General features: G+C 43.9%; 1 protein-coding gene across 3 annotated transcripts in view; it reads right to left on the bottom strand.

The window, feature by feature from the left end:
• The window catches only part of LOC142489265 (amine oxidase [flavin-containing]-like), a 160,449-nt gene that overhangs the window by 50,150 nt on the left and 83,858 nt on the right, over positions 1-26,441 (bottom strand). The window contains exon 4 of one of the 3 annotated variants that reach the window (XM_075589731.1): positions 9,539-9,643. The exons of 1 other annotated variant lie outside the window; for it this stretch is intronic. In XM_075589731.1, the coding sequence (XP_075445846.1) occupies positions 9,539-9,643 (105 nt within the window). Of the gene's footprint in view, positions 1-9,528; positions 9,644-26,441 lie in introns of all 3 variants that reach the window. One more of the 3 variants, XM_075589733.1, reaches the window with a different exon arrangement.

Consider the following 26,441-nt stretch of genomic DNA (forward strand, 5'->3'; position numbering starts at 1 on the left):
AGTAAGCTCCTTTATCAGTAAGACCTGAAGCAACCAGTCACATAGAGGTTAGCCGAAATCTGCAAACTGCTACTGTCATGAATGGCAAAACCCATCTTCGCTCAAAAACAATATCTTAACTTGTACCTTCAACAAAGATCACAAGCAGATGAATTTTATATGTTGCTAAGGTTAGGGTGACAAAATTGGTCCCGGCAAAAAACGGGAAAAAAATGTCACTTAAGCGCACTCAGAAGCGCTGACTGTGCATGTGCGAATGGCGAGCGTTGACTGTGCATGTGGCTGGCAAGGGCCGATCACGTATGTGCGGCCAGCATAGAGAAAAACCGGGACAGTGGTCAGAAAAGTCAGGAACCGGGACAAACGGCTAAACACAAATGGCTAAACCGGGTCGTCTGGTCACCCTAGCTAAGGCGTCACTGTTGCCAAGGAGTAGTTTATCATTATTGCTAGTAAACTACAGTATTACAGGAGGCATGCTCAAAACCTACAGTATAGTTCACGACAGCTGTATGTTCAAGTAGAATGGAAACTGTACCTGCATATATACTTTGATAGTTGTCAGGCAACTTGAACCATCTTTTAATCAGCCGTACATTTCTTGACATGAAATGATTGCCAATTAATAGAATAGCCCCTCTATGTTATAAATGCATATTTGGTCACATACAGTGGCGACCAACTTTATTCTAACTTGGCTAGATCCGCGAATTTCAGATTATCCCGGTTATCTGCGGTTCTGTGTCGTTTTCTCCCGGGGTGTATTGCGTTATTTTCGCGGCTGTGATTTAAGCATTTTATTCCCGCTGTCTGCAATACTGCAATGCCGTGTAAAAACTCATGGGGGCGTTTGCGAGCTTTTGTCTTTGAAGCCGTCCCCTTTAACCCCTAACATACACATACAGTACTGTATATGCACATCAATGATACTATAGGCCGGCGGGGGCGAGATGTGTTTGCAGCAGAGAGCGATCCGCTGCTCTCTCGGCGCAAACATTGGCACATTAAAAATTATTTAAAATACATTTTAATTCATAGTGAAGATGTGCAGGGGGTCTCCGGAGCTGAACCGCGTTGGTTTCAGGTCCGGGGACCCCCTGCTTCCCGAGATACAGGCCCCTTTATGAGGTGCCGGTATCCCTCTGCATTTAAAGGTCCCGATCACGTGACCGCGGCATGTAAACCAAGCAGAGGGATACCGGCACCCCATAAAGGGGCCTGTATCTCGGGAAGCAGGGGCTCCCTGGACCTAAAACCACAGCGGTTCAGCTCTGGAGACCCCCTGCACATCTACAGTATGAATAAAACACATATATAAATAAACACTCATTCCTTACCTTTGCGGCTATGTGCTACGGTAACGAAGCAGCATGACTGTATTTTTAATAATATTGTACAGTGAGCAGGGGGTTCCCTGAGCCAGAAATCAAAGCTCCTGCACAATATTATTAAAATACAGAAATGCTGCTTCATTACCATAGCTGATAGCCGCTAAGGCAATGAAGGGGTTAACCCACCGTGCCCGCTTTATTGTGGGTAGCGGGGGTTGGTGAAGGGGGTATTTGGCCCTTGGAGTGAGTTTAGGACTTGCGGGGGGGTTGCGGGTGCACTTAACCCCTTCACGACCGTTGCAGTTAATACCGCTACGGTCATGAAGGGGTTAACCCCTCCCGCTACCCCCCCGCAAGCCCTAAACAACCATCGTTGGGGCTAATACCCCCTACACCCACCCCGCTACCCACAATAAAAAAAATTCGCACACAGCAGCCGCCCAAAAAAAAAAAAAAAAAATCTAAATAAATACATGAATATAAATAAATAAATTTAAAATACATTTTTATTCATAGTGTAGATGTGCAGGGGGTCTCCGGAGCTGAACCGCTGTGGTTTTAGGTCCGGGGACCCCCAGCTCCCCGAGATACAGGCCCCTTTATGAGGTGCCGGTATCCCTCTGCATTTAAAGGTCCCGATCACGTGACCGCGGAATGTAAACAAAGCAGAGGGATACCAGCACCCCATAAAGGGGCCTGTATCTCGGGAAGCAGGGGGTCCCCGGACCTGAAACCACAGCGGTTCAGCTCCGGAGACCCCCTGCACATCTACACTATGAATAAAAATGTATTTTAAATGTATTTATTTATATTCATGTATTTATTTATTTATTTAGATGTATTTATTAATTGTGCTGCTGCTGTGTGTGAATTTTTTTTATTGTGGGTAGCGGGGGTGGGTGAAGGGGGTATTAGCCCCAACGGTGGTTGTTTAGGGCTTGCGGGGGGTAGCGGCTGCACTTAACCCCTTCACGACCGTAGCGGTATTAACTGCTATGGTCGTGAAGGGGTTAAGTGCACCCGCAACCCCCCCCCCGCAAGTCCTAAACTCACACCAAGGGCCAAATACCCCCTTCATCCCTACTCTGATTGGCTGTAGTACCGTGACAGGCTTTCAATGACGTCACATCCTTTCTCCCCCCAAGCCTCTGTCACATGGTATACTAGAGCCAATCAGAGTAGGGATGGAGTTCCCACGCTCTGATTGGCTACCATACCATGTGAGGGCGGCCATGTTCCTTTTCATGACGTCATCTTAAAGGCAATTGAAGCAAAGCCATTCTGATTGGCTGTGCTTTCATTGCCTTTAAGTGACGTCATCATTTTTATTTTTATCGGCCAAAACACATGGTTTTCACGGCCCAATCAGGGCCGTGGGAACCATATGACGAAAATGTGACGTCTTAGGCCTTTAAAAGCCTATGTCGTCTCATTTTGAAGCCAGACACCTCATAAAGGGGCCTGTATCTCGGAGAGCAGGGGGTCCCCGGACCTAAAACCACAGCGGTTCAGCTCCGGAGACCCCCTGCACATCTACACTATGAATAAAAATGTATTTTAAATTTATTTATTTATATTCATGTATTTATTTATTTATTTAGATTTATTTATTTATTTTTTGGGCGGCTGCTGTGTGTGAATTTTTTTTATTGCGGATAGCGGGGGTGGGTGAAGGGGGTATTAGCCCCAACGATGGTTGTTTAGGGCTTGCGGGGGGGTAGCGGGAGGGGTTAACCCCTTCATGACCGTAGCGGTATTAACTGCTACGGTTGTGAAGGGGTTAAGTGTACCCGCAACCCCCCCGCAAGTCCTAAACTCACACCAAGGGCCAAATACCCCCTTCACCAACCCCCGCTACCCACAATAAAGCGGGCACGGTGGGTTAACCCCTTCATTGCCTTAGCGCTATCAGCTATGGTAATGAAGCAGCATTTCTGTATTTTAATAATATTGTGCAGGAGCTTTGATTTCTGGCTCAGGGAACCCCCTGCTCACTGTACAATATTATTAAAAATACAGTCATGCTTCTTCGTTACCGTAGCACATAGCCGCAAAGGTAAGGAATGAGTGTTTATTTATATATGTGTTTTATTCATACTGTAGATGTGCAGGGGGTCTCCGGAGCTGAACCGCTGTGGTTTTAGGTCCGGGGACCGCCTGCTTCCCGAGATACAGGCCCCTTTATGGGGTGCCGGTTTCCCTCTGCTTGTTTACATGCCGCGGTCACGTGATCGGGACCTTTAAATGCAGAGGGATACCGGCACCTCATAAAGGGGCCTGTATCTCGGGAAGCAGGGGGTCCCCGGACCTGAAACCAACGCGGTTCAGCTCCGGAGACCCCCTGCACATCTACACTATGAATAAAAATGTATTTTAAATAATTTTTAATGTGCCGATGTTTGCGCAGAGTGAGCAGCGGATCTCTCTCTGCTGCAAACACATCTCGCCCCCGCCGGCCTATAGTATCATTGATGTGCATATACAGTACTGTATGTGTACAGTACTGTATGTTAGGGGTTATAGGGGTTGTTGTTATACAGTATATATATATATATATACATACAGTATACTGCATTACAATTCATGAATTTATGCCATCTGGCGGACACACGAAGCATTGCAGCCTATTAAATCCTGAACCATTATCAATTAACACATCAACTGCGCGTCAGCCGGGGATGACCCCTGGCTGGGAACGCGGCATGCTCCGGGTGAACAGCGTCGCATTCCAGGAACAAGCCAGGGACAAACCGGTGATTTGTTAGAATAAAGTCTGCCGCAACAGTAGTACAGCTAATATGATATATTACAGATGCAACCACCAGTAACCGATCACTTGCCTTGGAAAATCTAGGGCAATCTCCCAATAAACTGAGAAATTAGTCTGGCAGCAGAATCTCACAGAAATGTTGAGGCATTTACTGTGAGATAAACACAAAAACACAGCGCACAACGCTCATAGTGCATTAAAAGAAATATTATTCATTCAAACAGTACAGGTAAGTATTGTGCGTACATCAAGGGAGAAAAAACCATCATGTCAGGGGCTGATGTTACCCATGCGCCAACCGGATCTCCAAACAGGGTATCATCTGATGTTAAACAGCTTGCAGCCTCTGGGTCTTTCGGTCCATAAACCAAGCCAGCAGATCCTCAATAGTCCTGCTATTGTGGGTTGAAGTCCCCGCAGACTCGTTATACACGACGATGGAGATTCCGTTGGTGAGGATGGTCTCTCACTGTGGTTTGGTGCACACTTGCAGCCCTCCGATCCTCCGCTTCCGGATCTCTGACGTCACTGGGTGGCAACACCGCAACTCACGTCGCGATTTCCTCACCGGTTAGGGAGTCAAACCGGCAAGTGTAGGATGGAATGTCCAACTGAATATCGCATCAAAAGTCCTTACTAACGCGTTTCGAAACCAAGGGTTTCTTCACCAGGGAACTCCCTAACTGGTGAGGAAATCGCAACGTATATATATGAGAAGGCAGTTGGCACACTACTACCCAGGCAAAAACAGATGTTTATCCCATATGAATAGAACAAAAATATATTTACCAGATTGGGGTCCAGCAATAAGAGACAGCACACTGCATGTAGTCTTCAGACAAAAAACTGTATTGGATCACAGGGCACTGCAACCAACGTTTCGGTCACCCAGATGGACATTCGCACAACCCTGATGAAGGTCCCTCTGGGTGACCGAAACGTTGGTTGCAGTGCCCTGTGATCCAATACAGTTTTTTGTCTGAAGACTACATGCAGTGTGCTATCTTATTGCTGGACTCCAATCTGGTAAATACTGTAGTGCCGACGAATATTCTAAAACAAATCTGGGGCAATCACCAACAAGACACAGGTACATGCTGCAACATTTCTGCCGACAGACTAATGGCCCATCGGATTAACAGTGGGTGTCCCATGCTGTGTTTATCCGATGGGCCATTAGTCTCTGCAGAAATGTCACTGAAATGTTGCAGCATGTACCTGGATCTTGTTGGTGATAGCCCAATATTTTCCAAGGCAAGTTTTAGAATACTCGTCGGTGTAATATATATACACACACACACACACACACACACACACACACACACACACACACACACACACACACACACACACACACGTGTAAGTGGCAGGATGGCCTCGCGGCAGGGTCAGCAAGACGCTTAGGCAGAGGATTAAGCTGAACCGGGTTGGTTTATAAACCAGCAGACAAATGAAGGTAATGGTTACTGGCCCTTTAAATCATAATAAAACATAAAATAAACACCTATTCCCTTTAGGGAAAGCTAACTACACCATAGCTTTCACCCTCACTAACTGCATGCCAGCTAATCTGATTCCCAAGCCAAAACATGCCCTGGCATATGGAACGAGGTAACACAGTCTCTGCATACAACAATAAAGTATTTTTGCTTCTCTGTCAATCCTTTGGAGCAGACGTCACTGCTTCAGTACGTCCTTGTAGCCTTTCTTCCTTGGAGAATTCAGCCCTACCTTGAGTCCAGAGAACTCCTCTGCACCAGCTTTCACAGCTGAGAAACATTTCTATCTCCCCCCCTTCTCTGGGGAAAATAGTCTCTCACTCTGTGACTCCCACCATTGTCTCTCTGTTTTTGTCTTAAACACTTCCTTGTTTCACTGAAGAGCCCAGACCCTGATTAATCAGATTTCAGCTGCTGCTCTTTCTCTGAGGAGATTAACGCTCTGTGGAGTGGAAAGCACACTTACTTCACTGTTCCAGCCTTCTGAGTCAGTGACTGTCATATATCCCTCCCCCCAGCAAAATATTGTCTTGTGAGCGGTTCGTGCACTATTCCCGTGCACTATCCTCTTTGTCAGACAAGTCTGACATCCACTTCTTCTTTTTCCTTGTTTTCCAGTTGAAGAGTCTCTCCTTCGGGGCAAGTACTAGGCATTCTGGGCCTGCAGACTGGTCCTTCGCTACCTTTTTATCTTCTGCCGGAAGGAGTCTAAGGTTAAAGCTCTGTCTTTGTTGTGTCCCCTTTTGCAAAGGTTCCCGATCATCCTGAAATGCATCTCTGTCCTCTTCCTCTTGTGCTCAGTCTCCCTAACCCTGTAGAAGAGTCTTGACCTCGGTCAGCTCATTGCGTACACTTGACAGTGACTGTTTGGCCTTCTCTTGTGAAGACAGTAACGCTGCTTTAGCGGTGATGGCTTTTGGACCCTTCTCCATCAGCGTACCTTCAGTGTTGGGTTCCACACCATTTATCTTCAGTACTTCAACTAGGGCGGGATTCTTATTTACCCGAAGTGCACCCCATGGTGCCTCTCTTTTACAGTCAGCAGACTTGTAGGCTTGGGCCTTTCTTTCTTGACTCCTTAACTTACTCCGTTTGGAGTGTCGTTGGTCAATCTGTGAGGTCTTTCTCATCTTACGATCGTGGACACACTTCCATCCCATTCGCGATTGTTTCTTCACAGTGGCTGCCCTTATGGCAGGGAATCTACTTTGGGTCCCATGGGCACTGCAATATGACTGGAGTATTACTGTGCTACTAAATTGCAACTTGGCCTTCCCATTCCGTGCCTTGTGGAAAGTAGACTGTAGTACTGCAAAGGTATTGCAGTCACGCTTCCTGGAGCACCTCACTTGCTCAGGCGGTTCCAACTTTGTAACCTCGTTTTGCAGTTGAGCGGTGTCCCCAGCTTTCACTGTATCCTTGTCTTCACGGGCTTTAGTTACTGTGGGACACAGATGCTTGGGCTGGGCCAATACCTTTTTCTGTAGTGGGGACACTTGTGCATAACTGTTCTGTGGAGCCTCATTCTGCTTTAACTCTACCGTCATCTTTTCCATGGACTGCTTCTGTGACCCCAGTGTCAGTCTTAGGTTTGTAATCTTTTTCTCCAACTTCATCTGAGAAACCTCCTGCTGGGAGCAGTAGAGTCCAACGTAGCGTCCCGCTCAGTCTTCAGAGTCTCGAGCTCCTCGCCCAGGTCACGCTTTTGTTTCTCTGCCACCTTGCGGCCAGCACTCTCAGACTCCAGGTTCTTCCTCAGGTCTTGAAGCTGTCCTTCTGCATTTCTTTTTCCATTCAATGCAGCTGCTAGTTCAGCTTCTTTAGAGTTGAGTCGTGATTCCACATCTCATAGCAGACTCAGAGCAAGGCATAAATCTGTTTATTTTCCTCTATTTCTGACCTGCAGCTGCCGGTGCTCCTCCCGGATCTTGTCCAGGAATTTGTGGGCATCGCCCATCTCAGTCTCATAGCGTAGTGTCAGGTTGGCCACCTGATGGACGGACACCTCCTCCCTCTCGGCGAGTTGTATCTTGCTCTCAGCCATCTGCATCTGCAACTCTTCAATCTGATTCTGCCAGTCCCCTCCAAGGGCCTTCACCTCTTCCCGGTGCTTGCCTCAGAGCCTCCTTCATATTCTGAAGCTCTGCAGTTTTTGTTGCTTGGATCACTGCTGCTTCTGCCTGCCATGCCTATTTCTCCTTAGTGTACTGACTTTTGGGGACGGAACAGCCTGTCTGCTTCTACATCTCTTGTTCTAGTTTCTGGACCTTATCGTGCTCCCGCTCATACAGAGTCACCTGGCTTCTAAGTTCTGTCTCCAGCGATGCTCTTATGGCACTCAACGTGACCTTCAGCTGCTCCAGGGAGAGGCATTCTTCTCCCAGCATTCTCTCTGCATTCTGCAGTGCAGCCTGTACTTCTAAATTTGGGACAATTGTTCCATCACTTTTTCTGCTTGGTGAAGCTTCTCCTTTCTTTCACTAGCCTGGTCAGACAAATCTGAATTTTCTTCTTCCAGACTTACATTCTCTCTCACTTTACAGTCTCTAAATTACACCGGGCACTCTCATAGGTTTCCTTCAATGTACACAGCTCTGTGCTGCGAGCGTGAACTTCTTTCTGAGAGACATCTAGCTCTCTACGGCAGGGTCAGTAAGACACTTAGGCAGAGGATTAAGCTAAATAGGGTTGGTTTATTAACCAGCAGACAAATGAAGATAATGGGTACTGTCCCTTTAAATCATAATAAAACATAGAAAATAAACACCTATTCCCTCTAGGGAAAGCTACAGTAACTACACCATAGCTTTCGCTCTCACTAACTGCATGACCAGCTAAGCTGGTTCCCAAGCCAAAACGTGCCCTGGCTTATGGAACAAGGTAACACAGTCTCTGCATACAACAATAAAGTGTTTTTGCTTATCTGTCAATCCTTTGGAGCAGACAGCATGTGCTTCAGCACGGCCTTGGATCTTTTCTTCCTAGGGGAATTCAGCCACACCTTGAGCCCAGAAAACTCCTCTGCACCACTCCACAGCTGGGGAGCACTTCTATCTCCCCCCTTCTCTGGGGAAAACGGTCTCTCACTCTGTGACTCCCAGCATTGTCTCTTTGTTTTTGTCTTAAACCAGGCCTGCACAACTCCAGTCCTCGAGGGCCGCAAACAGGCCAGGTTTTCAGGATATCCCTACTTCAGCACAGCTGACTCAATTAGTGTCTCAGTGTGACTGAGCCTCTAATTGAGCCAGCTGTGCTGATTTATGTGAGCCACAGAACAAAATGTGCATTGTTTTTTTTTGAGGCATTTTTCATGTACTGGGTCTGATATGCAACTGTCTCTGTAGACAAATTGATTGCCATGGCCTTTTACGTGCTCAGATTTAAGGTTTACCAACTTTAAAAGGAACACAACATTTTTGGTGATCCCTGTACATTGATTGTTCATGCCAATATAGATAATTAATGTATTTATTGGCAAAACTTTGTATAAAATCTTTGACAGAAAATGCAAACAAAATGTTCTTGCACCCAGAAACCTTTAGCATATTAATGTTCCTACTAAATTCAGTGTTTGCACTGGATAACACTAATTCAAAGAATAAAACAGTTAATCCTGTATACAGTAGCTAGGCAACATTTGTGCGCGCTCATTAGTATTTCATTCGAAAACTTCCCTACCAGGATTATAAATGCAATATGGATAATGGAGTGTACACTTAACTCCATTATCCACACTGCATTTATAAAATGAACTAATCCAGGTGAGAGTTTAAGAATGAAAAAAAAAATGACAGCGCACAAATCTTGCCTCACTGCCATGCAGGAGAAACTGTTTAATCTTTAAAATCCTTGACATATATTTGACATGTCACATTGAGTTTTCTTGGTAACAAGAAATATAGACTTGTTTAGGTCTTATTAAACGTACAGTACTATACCTCTTTTCCCATTTCATCCATGGTCCTCCACAGATTGTTGTAATCCAAATAGACAATTGGATTCCACATTGGAGGGAATGGGCCTTTATAGGCATATGATTTACCCTGCATGGCACAAAAAAAAACAAATTAGGCAAACTAAGCGAAAAAAACATTCATGAGTGTTTATATAAGCACCGTATTCTGTCCCTTTCAACTTACAAATAATAAATCCCAATCATATGCATGATTTACCATGAATTACTGATTCAACTTCGTTCATCACTACAACCAACAAATCACAAGCGTTTTCTGAAATAATCCATACTATTCTAAATTATAATCCTATGAATTCTTGTTAACATTATACTGTACATTAACAAACATTACACAGTATGTTGAGAAATACTGTATATCCATTTGTATTATTGTACGTGAATACATATTAATTTAAGGGTGCTCAAGTTCATTCCTCAGGGAGCTCATTGTGTACCAACTGTTGCAGGCCTTTACTTCAAAAAGAGTGCTTCGGTACCGTTATGCTTTATAGTCATACAGTCCTGACTGTAACCCGCTCTCCTGCAGCCATGTGCACACAGGCACACACAGAACTCCTCGACCGAACCTGACACAGGTCAGCACAGATCTGACTCAATATGTATGCCCCCCTTTCTAATACTTCGTTTTTCACACATGGCTTCTCCATTTTGGCTTTATTTTTGTTAAATAAATCATGACACAGTGTAATATGTCATGTGTTGCTGTTCATCTGAGGTTGTATTTACCTAATTTTAAGACCTGTTAAGGAATAGATGATTGTTATTATGTCCTGATATGTATAACCATAGAATTCAAAGAGGGTTTACTTTCTTTTTCACACATCTGTATGTATGTACTGTATGTCCCCACATTGGGGACATCTCTTAAGGATCCATGATATTCGATAAGTGCCTTAACATTCTCCATCGTTGGTATCCCTCATCCTGATCAGACTCCTCATCACTGTCCTGTCTACAGTTGCTTGGTGGGCTACTCCCAGGACACTGTCCTTGGTTTAGTCGAACACTTCTCCTAGGTTGACTAGCTACTCCTGGAATACTTTCTCTCTCAGGGCATCGCACTAACTGACCTATTAACAGAAGATAATTCCTATGCAGATTCTTCTCTGGTCCACCTCTTTTTTCATGCCTTACTCATTATACTGGTAGTCCATTTAGTTTCTCTACTACCACATAAGGCTCTGGTTTCCAATGATTCACTATTTTGTGTTTATCGGGTATGCTCAGATTTCGTTTATGAACTCTGTCATGCACTTGTAGCTCTTGCCGGGGTACTGTTTTGTTATAATGGCCTTTATTTCCCCAATTGCTCACATAGACAGCTGTAATGGCCAGCCTGTATGGTTCTTGCAACTGTTCCTTGAGCCTCTGTACATACTGCATGTATGTGGTCAGGGAATTGCCGTCTGCCGCTACTCCAAAACACAGGTCAATGGGTAATCGGGCTTCCTGTCCAGCAAAGTTGTATGGTGAATACCTTGTAGAGTCATTCCATGTGCACTTATACGCATTTACTAGTTGGTTAACAAGCAGACTCCATTGTTCCTTCCCTTGAGTATTTTATGTGCCCATCATATTCAATAGGGTTCTATTGAATCTCTTTGGTTGAGGATCCCTCTGTGGGTGGTAAGGCATTGTTCACGATTTTGCTATTCCCATAGGTGCATTAGTTCCATTTTGAGTCTACTGTACTTTCAAAATCCCACCCTTGATTGGAATGTATACCAGCCAGCAATCCATAATGGACAAAGTACATGTACTACAGAACCTTAGAGACTGTAGTAGCTCATTGATCCTTTATTGGGAATGCTTGAGCCTACCAGGTGAAGTGGTTCATGACCACTAGGATATTACTGGTATTTTGTCTGTTCAAAGGACAAGAAGTCCATTCAGACCAAATCCAGTGGTTCACTGTTGGTGATATGTCAATGTTGGGGCTCTTGTAGGCAAAGTCTTTCTAGGCACACACTTCCCACAGGGGAAAATAGAATCGGTCTTTCACTAATCCTAATGTCTTGTCTGTGCCCAGGTGGCCTTGATCATTATGGAGAGAATGGAGTACCTCCTGCCTATACTTGTAAGGAATTGTCAATTGCTTAGTTACGGAGTGTTGTGACTTCTTTGTAGCTCTGAACTTCACTCCACTCTTGATCACCAGATTAGGCCACTGCTTTTTGCAGGGTGCATCCCGGCGACCGACTTGGCCAATTTCTGGTTCTCCCTGGCTGACCATACTTCCTTCAACCTGGGGTCTGTCTGTTGAGCTTGTGAATGATCCTGACTTTAACCGAGGTAACCCCTCCATAGTTAACTTTGCAGGTTGAGAGTATACCAGCAGTATGGCGGTGGGGAATATCGCTAGACTCTCAACCACTCGGTTTAGATTTTCAGTCATGATCCATCTTGGCACCTCAATTTTCTTACACAATGCACACACTCCGGATGTGGCAATTTCTTCCCTTTGTTCATCCATACCTCTAGTATCTCTGCGGATATGAGTCAATGTTTTGCTTTCCTGGTTTGTATTTCAGGCTGAAATTGCGGTAGCCAAGGCCACTAACCATATGTGACTAGTGGCATCCAACTTCATTGATGATAGAATGTAAGTAGGCGGGTTGTTGTCTGTGTGCACTACGAAAGTGGCATCATGCAGTTGGTCATGTATCTTGTTTCAACACCAAGAATTTGAGTTTGTGCACCGAGTAATAACTCCGTCAAGGCACCAACCCCCGACTCATGAATGTAATGGGTCTCAGCCCCTCAGGGTACTCCTACTACAGTACCGCTCTTAACCCCTTTAGGCTGGCATTTACATGAAGCACATAGGATTTTTGTGGATTAGTAAACACAAGTACAGGCACATTAGTGAGACAGGCCTTTATGGCTTGGAAAGCCTCTTCGCACGTAGCCGTCCACCTATCTTCAAATGGCTTGTTCATGTTGAAATAGTTTTGACTTGTGGCTCCAGCAGCCATACTGCATCTTCTGGGTGTTTGGTAACCTTTTGTCAATTGTGTAAATGGCTGTACTATAACTGAGAAATTATTCACGAACTGTATGTAATACCCCAGAAAAAAATCGCAATTCTGTCAGTTGTTTGGGCCTAAGCCAGGATGCAATGGGCTCTAGTTTAGAGGGGTCAATATTTACTTCTTCTTCAGACACTATGTGCCCCACATATGTGACAGACATCCAGCAGAATTGAAACTTGTCCAGTGAAAATGTTAGTCCACTCTCACTCAGTCGATCAAGTACCTTCATCAGGTGCTCTTGTTCTTTCAAGGTATTTCCAAACAATATTGTTTGATACTCCTTGGGACATGCACTCAAGCTGATAGAACTCCAATGGACATATAAAAGAGGTATTTTATTTATCTTGTTTGCACATTGGGATCTGGTAATATTTGCTGTGGTGGTCCAAGACCTTAAACCATTTGCTCCCAGAGAGACAATCCAATGCATCCTCTATATGCGGTATGGTATATTGATCTTGTGTGGTCCTTGTCTTCAGTGTATGGTAATTAATGCACCTTTTACCTCCCTATTTTTCTTCTGGGCCACCACTATGGATGATGCGTATAGGCTCAAGAATTCTGAGATTATACTGAATCCATCAAATCCTGGAGATGTTGCCTCACATAATCCACATCAACTGGGGCCAATCTCTGTGACCTTACCCTGAAAGGGCAAGCATCATGAAGATGGATCTGGTGTTCCACTCCATTGCCTTTTCCCACATCCCATTCTTGAGTGGAGAAAACCTCTAGCCTACGAGCCACCTTCTCTTGCAGCCATTTCTTCCAGTGTTCTGGAATAGGATTGTCTCCAAAATGTAACATAGCAAGGGTCGATCTATTCCCATGGGATTTTCTCGTGCATTCGGGCCCATCACTTCGACACTGTACAAGTGAGCCACCTCCGTGCCTCTTCGCATCCACAGCTAATGGGCAGTCTTGTTTCTTACTACCTGAGCTTCTCCCTTTGGGATAGCAATAAATGGGGAATATATACAGTATGTATATATATATATATATATATATATATATATATATATATATATATATATATATATATATATATATATATATATATACACACACAGTGTATATATATATATATATATATATATATATATACATACACACATACACATATATATATATATATTGTAAAAATCTATATGATAAAGGAGACTTTTGGTTTACATCCTTTGATCAAATAATGCCAAGCCTGCTAACTACGTCAAGGTAAGTCTCTATAGCAGGTCCCTGCTATAGAGACTTACCTTGACGTAGTTTGCAGGCTTGGCATTATGTGATCAAAGGATGTAAACCAGAAGTCTCCTTTATCATATAGATTTTTACACGACATATATATATATATACATATATAGATATATATATATTCCCCATTTATTGCTACCCCAAAGGGAGAAGCGCAGGGATTCACTGTCTGTTTTTCACATTTGTATGGCCAATCCCTTCGCCAGCTGCATGCTCCTTACATAGAGAAATGCGGCGATTATATATTTGTTTTACATTGTTTCTTACTACGCCTGCTGTGCCCATTTCCCCATCTGTATGGACAGCACCCTGGCCTTTACCAGAAGCCCTCAAGTGTGTCCTTCATGGGGTGGACTATTGATCATGACTGTGGTCCCTTCTATATTTTGCCAGAGTGTCACTGTCACGGGAGACCAGGTATTTACACCTTTTTACCGGGATCAATCACTGAGCAAAACAAGATAGTAAAAGAAATTGTAATTTATTCCATAGAAACAGACATACCCACAGTGGATTACAAAATAAAGAAGAAAACACACTTACTGGAGGTCTGAGCTACAAAACTGGACTTTCCTAGGTGAAATGGCACATAAAATAAAAGTCTTTAGGTTGACCGGGACTTGTCCCAAAATGTCCTGGAACTCAAATCGGCATGAAGTTCCTGACGCCACCGCTGTATCCGCTCTGGAGATGCCGAAATCTCTTGACCGGGAGATAGTACCAGGACATTTGGTACTCTTTTTGGCTTGCATTCCCCGGTTTGCTGCTAGTTCTCCCAAAGCATCTTTTGGGGATTTTGAATTTGCTGCTGCTATCTTGGTGCTTGGAATCTCTTGTCCGGATTGGCTGTGGCATCCTTATAGTATTTCAGAGTTCATTCATGAAATACAGAAGCCAATCCAAGCGTGGGAAGAATCCTACCCGTCTAAAGAGCGCTGCCAGTCTAAACCGGGCAAGCATGGATTTGGATTCTGACAAGGGCATGCGCCAACCTGACACCTCTGCCACTTCTCAGTCAGAAGCCACCCGATGAGTTAGACTCCTCACAGTCTGGGTAAAAATAGTGATCCGTTGACTTCCATTCATCCCAGGATGTGAGTACTTGAGCCCAACTCCGGTACCCACATGGCTTTCACACCTTGGCAATCTCTGAGGCTTTCATGTCCGGGACCTGAGCAGACTTGATGGCACTAAGCTTGGTAGCCACATGGTTTCTCGGAACCGTGGACCTAGAAGTCCCCAGCTCAAGTACTGTGCACAAGCATTATACACTTTAAACATACCTGGTTAATAAAATATGCTTTACACTTTTATTCTGTCTTTCTTTTGGTTATGAGGGATAGAATGAGAATCTATACTTTTATTCCCACTAGCCATATCCCTCACACACTGAAAACCACACTTAGACTTTTAAAATCCTCATAGCCTTATGTATAGCTGGAGCACCCCCAGAACCCCTATACCAGGTTCTGGGTGATCAGGGCATTAACTGGACATCTCCCCATATACTGTTTCCGGGATACCTTGCACTCCTATGGCCCATTTACCGGTCTGATCTGTGCTGAAGCAGGGAGTCCTAGCGGCGAGTCACGCAAGCGTTTTCAGGGCAGGATTTTGACCGGAGTATTGTGCCTATATATATCCAGGATTACAACCTGATTCCTGGGTAAATTTTTGGGGTAACCAGCAACTCTGGACCCCGACTACTTAGGCACAATCTGAAAATACTTTCTCTGCAAAACCCACCCTGAAACTCATAGTCTAGCAATCTCTGCTTGCTGGCACACCTGGAAAGGTAAAAACACAGAAAATTCTTTATTGTCGCATCATTTTTTCACAATTTTTCACAAAGATTGGGCTCAAGAGCCGACAATCCTGAACCCCAAATACATGGATCAGAGGTAACCAAGTGGGCTTAACCTTTATTGTGAGTCTGGTTACCCCCTCACCGTCACAGTCACTTTTCCAGTTATCATCTGTATGCTGTTGGGGGGCATGCACCAGGTGGTGTCGTGTTCAAGTGACCTCCCCCAATGGCCCCACACTCTGAGCCCTGTCTTTTTTCTCCATCCGCTGGTATGCCTTCAAACACAAGGGATGAATGCTCAATATATGGCCATAATTGTTTCTCCCAATGGTCTGGCACCATTTTGCTAGTTGTACAAAAATATTAGCATTCGTGCCAATTAAGGCTCCTGTTTCCTCTTAGCTGCACACTTCTGGGCATATGAGGGCCACTACCGTCAATGGTCCTTCTACTCAAGTAATTTTCTTTGGAAAATAGAGCTTCACCATTTCAATTCCTAGATAAGGGTAGCTGGTGTCATTGAGTCCCCAAATGACCAAGCCATCCAGTGGTTGCAACTGCAGATGTTTTAGGTACAGATCATACTAGGGAATGAAAATAATGGATACCTGTGATCCCCTATCCAAGAGGACATTGCATACTTGTCCCTCAATCTTTGCCCTCACCCACGCTCATGGCCCCAATAGTCCTTGGGGTAATGGGATGCAGAATGATCTCTTACTGGTGCTGTTCTAAAGGAGCCTTTCTGCACCCGGGCCCAGTATGCTCCTTCACTGGGTCCTGAGGCTGTTTCCTGAGGCAGGAACTCTATTATCTGGCAGAAACTGGCATAGTGCCCTTGTTCCACACATCATAACAGAAATCTGGCCTTGTGTATCAGGATTTCTCCACAAATTCCTTTCCCATCTAGAGGTTTGTTCTTAACGGGGTTACCATCGTGCTTCTCCCCGACATTCTTCTCGGCTATTCACATTAGCCACTTTTCCCATTTGCATGGCGTACATCAATTTCAACACCTCTTCTGTGGGCTCTCCTGCTTGGGTTCGGCTCGGCTGCTCCTCACTTGGTTTTTCGGGGATCATAGCCCGCGGCGGTCCTTCCTTGGGAGGCCAGACACGAGCCACGCTTAGAACTCACTACAATTGCCATTCTGATGTCACAGTGTCAGTGTGTGTAACCAGGAAAAGGCAGGCACTTCACTTTCAGCTTCCGTTGGTACCACGGCCAAGGAGCTCCTCCTACTGTAAGTGAGTGCAGAGCTTTATTGAACTAACAGAACGTACTAATGAAGATCTATTAAACTAGTTTACCAGGGACCTCTCTTCCCCCTCCCATGATGTTATCAGGGCTTATTATGGGCAAACTACTATCCTACAATATATTGTAATTCAAACTCATAGTGTATTTAATATACTTGGGCTACCATGTTATTTGGTAAGACACGATTCTTATATTGGAAATTGCTTACCGTAGATGAGTTACTCAGGTTACCACTGAGTTTATACAGATATTCTAGCCTGATAATATCAGCAGCTAAACTAGGTACTACCACCTGTAACAACTAAGCTCCTTAATTGAGAACAGATACATATCTTTCCTTAAAACAATACAGCAGCACTTACAGTAGATAGGACAACAATACTTAATTCACTGTTCCTGTTTTTTGTCAGACTTTTAAACCCTATATGTTTTATCTATTGTATATATAAACTCTTTATCTACATTCTACCATGGCCTTTATTTTAGCCCAAATTTCATTGAAAGTAAATTTGTATCCTATTTTCCCTACTAAATTAGTTGACTGATGAATGCAGCATAAATTGCTTTATATATATACATGTACACTAGCTTTTGTGCCTGGGGAATGAAATATTGAATACATGTCCCAAACCCCACCCCCACCCCGCTGCCGGCACATCTCCCCGGGCACCCCCTCCCCCCCTGCTGCTGGATGTAGTGCGGGATGAGATTTGTCTCTGCCTGTGTGTGTCTGTGTGTGTTTCTGTCTGTGTGTCTTCCCTCCGCTGCCGGAACATGTCCCCGCCCTCCCCACCCCCTTACGCGGGCGGCACATCTCCCCACGCTGCTGTGGCATGTCCCCTCGCTGCCGGCACATCTACCCACCCCCTCCACCCCATTGGAACATCTCCCCTCGCTGGCGGCACATCTCCCCCCTTTCCCCCCGCTGGAACATCTCCCCCGCACATCTGACATCACACACACACATAGAGACACACACACACAGCCCTGATCCAGGCAAGGACACGCCCCCTCCCTTAGTAGCCACGGCCCCGGCCCCCTGCTCCAACAGATTTGCTGGACAGCCGAGGGAAACTTGGAATGTCCATAATTTGGGAGGTGAGTCACATTGTAAGCTCAAAATAGTTGTGTTGACCTACAAATCCGCAGCAGAATGTACAGTGAAAGTTTTGTTGTGCTACGAGGTGCCGTTACTGAGATTTCGATGCTTCGGACATACAAACAAACAGACAGAATTCAACTAAAAAAAAAAATATATATATATATATGTATATATATATATATATATATATATATATATATATATATATATATATATATATATATATATATAAATGAAACAAGGCAGCAGGCACTCTGTAAACAATGAAATACTGATGATTATCCCATATGCATATTAAAACAGCAGATATTACCAGAACTTCATCCGGAAAGAAGAGACAGCACACAGCCAGGTTGATATGACAATATATTGGGGTAACAAAAACCAAGGCACTACATCCGACGTTTCGGTCAGCTACATGTGACCTTCCTCAGGGATGTGCATTGAAAGAGTGCCAGTGAACAAACATATATACCCAAACCAATCAACATAATCAAACTCACCCGTGTAAACACCAATTGCAAACATGCAGAAACAGACAGGCGTTGGTGACACGCAATCCATCCGTGGAGCGCACCGCCATCTTGCAGCATCATCTGTCATAATGTACACATGCAGGCACTGTGACTCACTATTCCCTGCAGCCGCGCCAACCTACGGCGCTGTCGCGTGACGTCACACTGTGCACCGTGTTCGCGCATGCGCATTGCGGACCGAGGTTTTACCTAGCCTGTATATGTAAACAAATGGCAGTGTATGCGCGGCAGCGACGCTCATAGGTACCTGGGTATACTGCACAGCACAAACTACCAAAATGCTGCCACCACAGCACGGACATGTAACCAGTATATACAGAGCCCCACCATCACTGTGCCTGCCCATTATGTCTGTTGGCAAATCGTTTGTCCCTACAGATCACATAAAATGTAAAATCATGATCCCATATAACTTATCAGGGCCCATCAAAGAACCTGGGGAAATGGAGAATAAAAATATTGAGGCATGTGTACAAGATATATGCGTGTCACCAATCATTACCAACATAAAAACATCTACTGACACCCACTGTAAAGTGAAGATAGTGATGGGAGTATAACAAAAACCAAGACATGGAGAACAAATATATATAAATAAACTATACGTCCAATTATAGTAAAAAAAAAACCTAAATAAGGATTAGAGAGAAAACAATTAGAAATGTCCAAAAAGCTGAAAAGCTAAAAAAAGTCACCCAAAAAGTCACCAAAAGTTGAAAAATGTCACAAAAAACATCCCAGTTTGAGATCCCCGTTCAGCCCGTATGGGGCAACAGTTTTTAACTCGAAGATCAGCCTCGCCTCTTGCTGCAGCAAAAGCTTGTTTCTGTCATCTCCCCGTGTTGATGCTTGTACTTGAAAAATAGGCATACAACGGAATGTTGCCAGCGAGTGCCCCATGTCCCTGAAATGCTTAGCAACCGGTAGGCATTTGAAATCCTGATCATCCGTAGTCATAAGCGCTTTCCTTATTGTGGACCGGTGGATGGCAATGCGCTCCTTCAGCATCCTAACTGTTTTGCCAATATAGTAGAGGCCACATGGGCACCTGATCAAAAAAACTATAAATTTTGACTCACAGTTGAGATGATGCCTAATTTTAATGCGCACACCACTATGCGGATGACAATATGTTGGCCCAATCTGCATATATTGACAATTAGTGCAGCCCCGGCATTTATACGAACTGGGTTTGCTAGTTAACCATGTCTTGGGCTGAGCATATTTGTCAGTAGGGTCTGCTTGTGTAATAATGTCCCCAATGCTGGATCCACGTCTAAAACCGAAAAGTGGAGGGTCCTGGAACAGCTGGCCGATCTTTTCATCATTCGCCAAGATACGCCAATTCTGTCGCACACTACGCTGTATGCTCCTTGATGATATGCTATATGTACTGACAACATGAAATCTATTAGATTGTTCATCAATTATGCGATGAGTAAGAAGAGTGTCCCGATCAATTAGCTTAACACGCTCTAATGCATTTTTTTTTTATTTCTTAAGTTTTTATTGAGCATTTTCAAACATACAAAATAAGGTAAACAACATATTACACAAAAGAAAAGGGGGATACAGTAATACAAATAAACTGGAACAATAGAGAGGAGGGAGAACGGGGGAGGGGGGAAGGGGTAGCATTTGTACCAATATCGCACTGTATTCAACAATTCAACAATTTAAATACCACATGTATCACTCTGTTCAAAGTATTCTAGTCTATATATGGGGATATACCTGCATGACGGAACCAAGGAGCCCAAATATTAGAGAATTGCGAGGTGGAGCCGTTCAGATAGGCTGAGAGTTTTTCCATATAGACTATATGCCAAATTTTGTTGTTTATTTGATTTAAGGATGGGGGGGGGGGGCGATTGTTTCCAATTTTTGGCAATTGTTCACCGTGTAGCGTTTAAAATTTGGGATATTACTCTAGCTTTTTTTTGGAGATATTAGCCATTGGTTTTCCTAGCAATATATATACTGGGTCGTGTGGGACAGAGATTTCTAGTATCTTGTGTATTAGGGTGAACACTTCCATCCATGTTTGTTGGATTTTGGGGCATGACCAGAATATGTGCAGTATACTCCCCACTTCACCACAACCGCGCCAGCACAGAGGGGAAACGCCCGGGAGAAAAGAGTGCAGCCTGGCAGGAGTCATATACCATCTAAATATTAACATGTAAATATTCTCCTTAATTACAACGCATGATGAGTTTTTGGAAGCAGCTTCCCAGATGTCTGTCCAGGTATCGAGATCTATACAGACGTTAAGATCCTTTTCCCAGGAAACCATATAGTTATCGGGGGTTTGGTTGTTCTTGGTAGAGGATAAACTGTGATATATTCTAGAGATAGTGCCCTTTGCGTGGGGTTGGTGTAGACACCAGTCCTCAAACAAAGTCAAAGCATGGGTTCGACCTGGTATGTAGACTGATTGGATATAGTGCCTAACCTGGAGAAATCTGAAGAATTCGGAGGAGGGGATATCGTGGTTTGTTTGTAGCGAAGCAAATGGGGGGACTTTCCCTTGGGTGAGGATATCCTTGACTCTTGTGAGTCCTTTTTGAATCCAGGTATGGGAGTGCGGGTTTCCTGAGTAAAAAGGAAGGGAAGGGTCCGAGAATAGTGGTTGCATAAGGGAAGGGGAATCGGTTAGTTGGAACTTGGTTTTGAGGGAGTCCCAGAGATTACAGGCAAAGGATATCACCGGGTTCTTGTAGGTCTCAGGTGGTCTAGACTTTTTGTTGAGCCAGAGGAGATTTTTTATTTTACATGGGGAACAAATCAGGTCCTCTATCTCGACCCACCTCCTCTCGATTGGGTTTGAATGCAAGCTAATGAGTTGCCCCAACTGTGCGGCTCTATAGTAGTTTTGTAAGTTCGGGAGAGCTAAGCCTCCTTCTGATTTGGATTTATAAAGAATATCTCTACGAACTCTGGGTCGCCTATTTTGCCAGACAAACTTCAACATTTTCTTCTGTATATTGTTTAGGTCTTTCTGACAGATTTTAACCGGAAGAGTTTGGAAGAGATAGAGGAGTCTGGGTAGAATATTCATTTTAATGGTGGTTATTCTCCCAAACCAGGATATTATATATGGATTCCAAGTGGTTAAATCCTTATCTATCTGGACGAAAAAGGGTTTAAAATTTGCGTTGTATAAAGTCGAGTAATCTTTTGTTAATTGGACCCCTAGATATTTAATATGGTTCGAATTCCATTTAAAGCTGAAATTTAGTTGGAGTAATTTTACTAATTCTTTAGGGAGATTTAAGCTAAGGGCCATGGATTTGGAATGATTAATTTTATAACCTGAAAGGGAGCCAAATTCTGACAGGTCATGAAAAAGGTTAGGGAGGGATTTAAGAGGTTTTGAGAGCGTCAATAGTATATCATCTGCAAAAAGAGCTATTTTGAATTCTTCCTGACCAACAGGAATACCCGCAATATTGGGGTTCATCCTTATCCGGCATGCTAATGGTTCTATGGCTAAGGCAAACAACAGAGGTGAGAGCGGACAACCCTGTCTAGTTCCATTTGATATTGAAAAGGGATCAGATAAGGAGTTGTTCGTCCTCACCATGGCCGTTGGTGTGGAGTATAGTGTGTTTATGCTGTTTAGAATTTTAGCTGTGAATCCCATCTGCGAAAGCGTAGCTGACAAACTGCCAGTCTAATCGATCGAACGCTTTTTCTGCGTCTAAAGAGAGTAATAGAGATGGGCACTTTGTGTTTTGTGCTACATGTATTAGATTCACTGTCCTCCTAGTGTTGTCAAGGGCTTGTCTGCCCAGAACAAACCCCACCTGGTCCGGATGAACCAGTTTAGGGAGGATATTATTTAATCTGTTGGCTAAGATCTTTGCATAAAGTTTTAGATCAGTATTTAACAATGAGATAGTTCTGTAGTTAGAGCACAGCAGAGGATCTTTCCCCTCTTTTGGGATTACCACTATGGTAGCGCGAAGCATATCCCTAGGAGGGGGAAGGCCTAGTAGCATCTCATTAAATTCTTTGGTAAGAAATGGGAGGAGCATTGTGGAATATTTCTTTTAATAAAGATTAGAAAATCCATCCGGACCAGGGGCCTTCCCAATTTTCAGGGATTTTATGGCGTCCATAATTTCCAGGGGTTCTATAGTTTTTTCGAGGTTTATAATATCGTTCGGATCTAGGGTGGGGAGTCGGCATTCTGCTAGGTAATTTCAAATCCTTATTGCTCTTTTGTTTTTAGCCGAGTCTCCCTTTGGGCCTGGTAGGTTGTATAGGGATGTGTAATAGTCTTTAAATGCGTCGTTTATAATTTTGGGATTGTGGGATACTGAGCCATTTTTAGTGTGGATGTTGTGAATTTTAGCTTTAGCTTGTTTTTGTTTTAATTTGCGTGCCAGCATTCTATCAGCTTTATTACTTTTTTCGTAGTATTTCTGTTGGGTCCATCTTATAGCTCTTTCTGCGTTTGACACCAACAAAAGTCTTAGTTCTCCCCTCACTGAGATCATGTGCCTGTAGTTTTTTCGAGATGGGTTTGATTTATGAATAAATTCTAATTCTGATAGTTTTTCTGTTAGTGTTTCAATTTGTTTTTTTTTTCTTTTTTTTTCTGAGAAGCCAGGGCAATCAGTTTGCCTCTTATCACTGATTTGTGGGCCTCCCAAAAGGTAAAAGAGGAAACCTCTGAGGTATTGTTTAATTCAAAGTATTGGGCCAGTTCTTTTTCTATTAGTTGGAAATTTTGTAGGTTCAGTAGTAGGGATTCATTCAAGGACCACGACCTTGTAATATTTTTGGGGGTGAGGCCTACTAGTCTGGTTATAAGCGTAGAGTGGTCTGACCAAGCAGAGGGGGCAATTACTGCTGAGGAAATGTTATCGCTAATTTTTTGGTCTATTAGGATATAGTCAATTCGAGAATAGCTATTATGGGGGTGAGAGAAAAAGGAGAAATCCCTTACATTGCTATTAACTAATCTCCATGAGTCTACCAACAATAGATCCTTGGTCATAGATACAAGTCCCCGGGTAGAGGGAACTATTTTTTGTGGTGGGGGGGACTGGGGGATTTATCTAGATTTGGGTCCATAATTGCGTTTAGATCTCCTGCTAAAATTAAAAGGCCTTTCTGGACAGAGAGAATTAAATTTGTTAGTTCCTGGAAAAAGGATTCTTGGTTTTCGTTAGGGGCATAAGTGTTGACTATTGTTATATCAGTGGAGTCCAGTCACCCTGTGATAATTAGAATTCTCCCAGCGAGATCACTTTTAATTTTATCTACTTTGAAGTTTAAGTTTTTATGGAAAAGTGTCGCTACGCCATTTTTTTTCGTGGGAGCTGATGAGTGGCAGACTAGAGGGTAGTCATTGCTGAACAGCAGTGACTGATCCTCCTTTTTCAAGTGAGTTTCTTTTAGAAAGATTATATCTCCTGCCAGTCTTTTGGCTTCCGAAAGAGCAATACGTCTCTTTCGGGGGGTGTTTAAGCCCTTGATGTTTTGGGATATTATATTAATCGGCATGGTGGTGGTTCAAGGTTCTATAATACAAATGAACAGAGTGATAACTTATATACAGTTGAAGAGTCTGTACATCCGTCTTCGGAAACCATCTGGTATGAGAACATATACAACGAGAGATATACATATTATTACATGGTAGTGACAAATGCTTGCAAAACTTGGAGGAGGGGAGGGATAGAGAGGGAGGGGAGGGGTAAACCGAGGACCCCGGCTTCCAAACATTGTTTGGGGGGACCAGCCATAGTGGAACCCGTGGTGTGAGTTTCTCGCACTCACAGGTTAAATGAACCTGAGGGGGGCGGGCAGTGGCCCAGCGGCTCAGCGCCGCAGTGCTCCTTTGTTTAGGAGCTAAGCTTTCGAAAAGGGAAAACAAAATCACCCCAAAGAGTACGGGGGGTTGTGTGTGTGATCTTACACATTAGGGAAATAAAAGCAAGAATGGGGGGCATTGAAAGTTATAACTGTTTACATCAACATATCCTTTCTCAATTTTAGAAGCATTAAGTAGGGTTGACTGGCAGCTATAGTTTGACAGACTCTGGATTCATAGTCTACAGGGGGAGAGGGATAAATAACATGGAGAAAGTTACCTAAAACGTAACCTTTAATATTTTAGCCTGTAATAAAGAATTGGTAGCTGAACTTTGGGGGACCAATTCTATTATAGACAACATATAGACTTATATTACACATACACTTTTATCTAGAAAACAGTTCCAAACAAACATTGTATATCAGTCCCTTTAAGTGTTCGGCTTAGTTCAAACTGATTATCAAACTTTGAATGACTCGAACTTGTGGGTAACTTGGGAGAACAGTTTCACAATGAAGAAGGAAATAACCTAGATTTTGGGACTAGTACGTTCTAGAAACTAGAAAACTCGGTAACTTCTTGATGTGCAGGTTGTCGTGGTCGTTGTGGCTTGCTCGAGTTGGTCGATGTGTTCCAGGTACCGCAACCGTTGGTTAGTTTTTAGGTAGGTTACTGGAGTGGGCCATGTCTCGATTAGTACCTTAAGTCCAGACCATGCTTTGACTTGTCTGCCATCTTAACTGGGTGTTAAGTAAGTATCCAGCTCTAGTTCTTCAAGTGGGTTGGGTCTTTGCTCGGCCAGATGTTGGTGTTTTCACCCATGCCTGGCGTTGTGCCTTGGGTGAATGACATGGCCTTTGAGAGGCCTCCGGATCCTCTGGTTCGAGTAAGCCCAATGATTGTAGTTTTTCCTCACCTTCTTCTGGTGAGAGTAGAATGTACATCGTCTCTTGATAAGTGAACAATATTTTGCACGGGAAACCCCAGCGATAGCGGATTTTATTGTTCCGCAGTGAGTTGGTGATCTGCGCGAACATTCTCCGCTTGTTTAACGTGGTTTGAGCCAAGTCTGGGAAGATGAGGAGTGGAACGTTATCCTGCTCTATCTTTGGGGTGGTTCTAGCGGCTCTCAATATTTCCTCTTTAATACGGAAATAGTGTAGGCGTGTGATCACGTCTCGTGGTTTTGCTGGATCTAGGCCTTTCGGTCTAGGAAGCCTATGGGCTCTGTCCATCTGAAGTTTTTCATCCGATGTTTCGGGTAACAGGGACATGAAAAGCCGAGTGAGATATGCGTCCAGTTGGGCGTTGTCCACTTCTTCCGGGATACCTCTGATCCGCAGGTTATTGCGTCTTGACCGGTTCTCCGTATCTTCCAGTTTATCGAAAATCGTTTTGACTTGAGTTTTTAATTCCTCGATATCTTGCGCTTGGGTCTCCTGTGCAAGGGCGGTGTTATCCACCTTCTCCTCCAAGTCCACAATGCGGTCTCCTATGGACGCAATCTCCTCTCTGATGCTGCGTTGGAAGCTCTGCATCTCAGAGTGGAAAGAGCTTTTTAGTTCTTGTAAAAACACCATCATTTCTTTGCGGGTAAGTGGAGCGTCTGGCTCTTCTCCAGAGTCAGATCTGAGTCTGCATCTCCGCCTGCGGTAGACACTTCTTGATCTTTGGTATTTTGTTTTTTAAAGAAAAGGGATGCCTCACACCGGGCCGCCGTTTTTTTTTGTTTAGTGGGTGGCATGTTTGCTGTTTTTACGTTTTTGGCTTTGAATAGAGCTGAGTATATTTAGGTGATGTAAAAAAAAAAAATGAAGTTGGAATAAGCCCCCTCATTCCAATGGAGTCCTGATCACACACACATTGGTAGCAGTGCCATGATTGCTTTTTATTGAGCCTTTGTTCTTTGGCACCAGTGGGAGGTTTATAGAAGATGTTGGGGCTCACAATAAGGGTAAGTTGTAGGGGAGGGAGAGTGAGTGGTTTTCATTAGCACTTTCAGATGTATTGAGTGCTGTGGGTGGAACAAGATGGCCTCCGGCCGCCT

Source organism: Ascaphus truei, chromosome 3, assembly GCF_040206685.1.
Source record: "Ascaphus truei isolate aAscTru1 chromosome 3, aAscTru1.hap1, whole genome shotgun sequence".
NCBI classification, from domain to species: domain Eukaryota; kingdom Metazoa; phylum Chordata; class Amphibia; order Anura; family Ascaphidae; genus Ascaphus; species Ascaphus truei.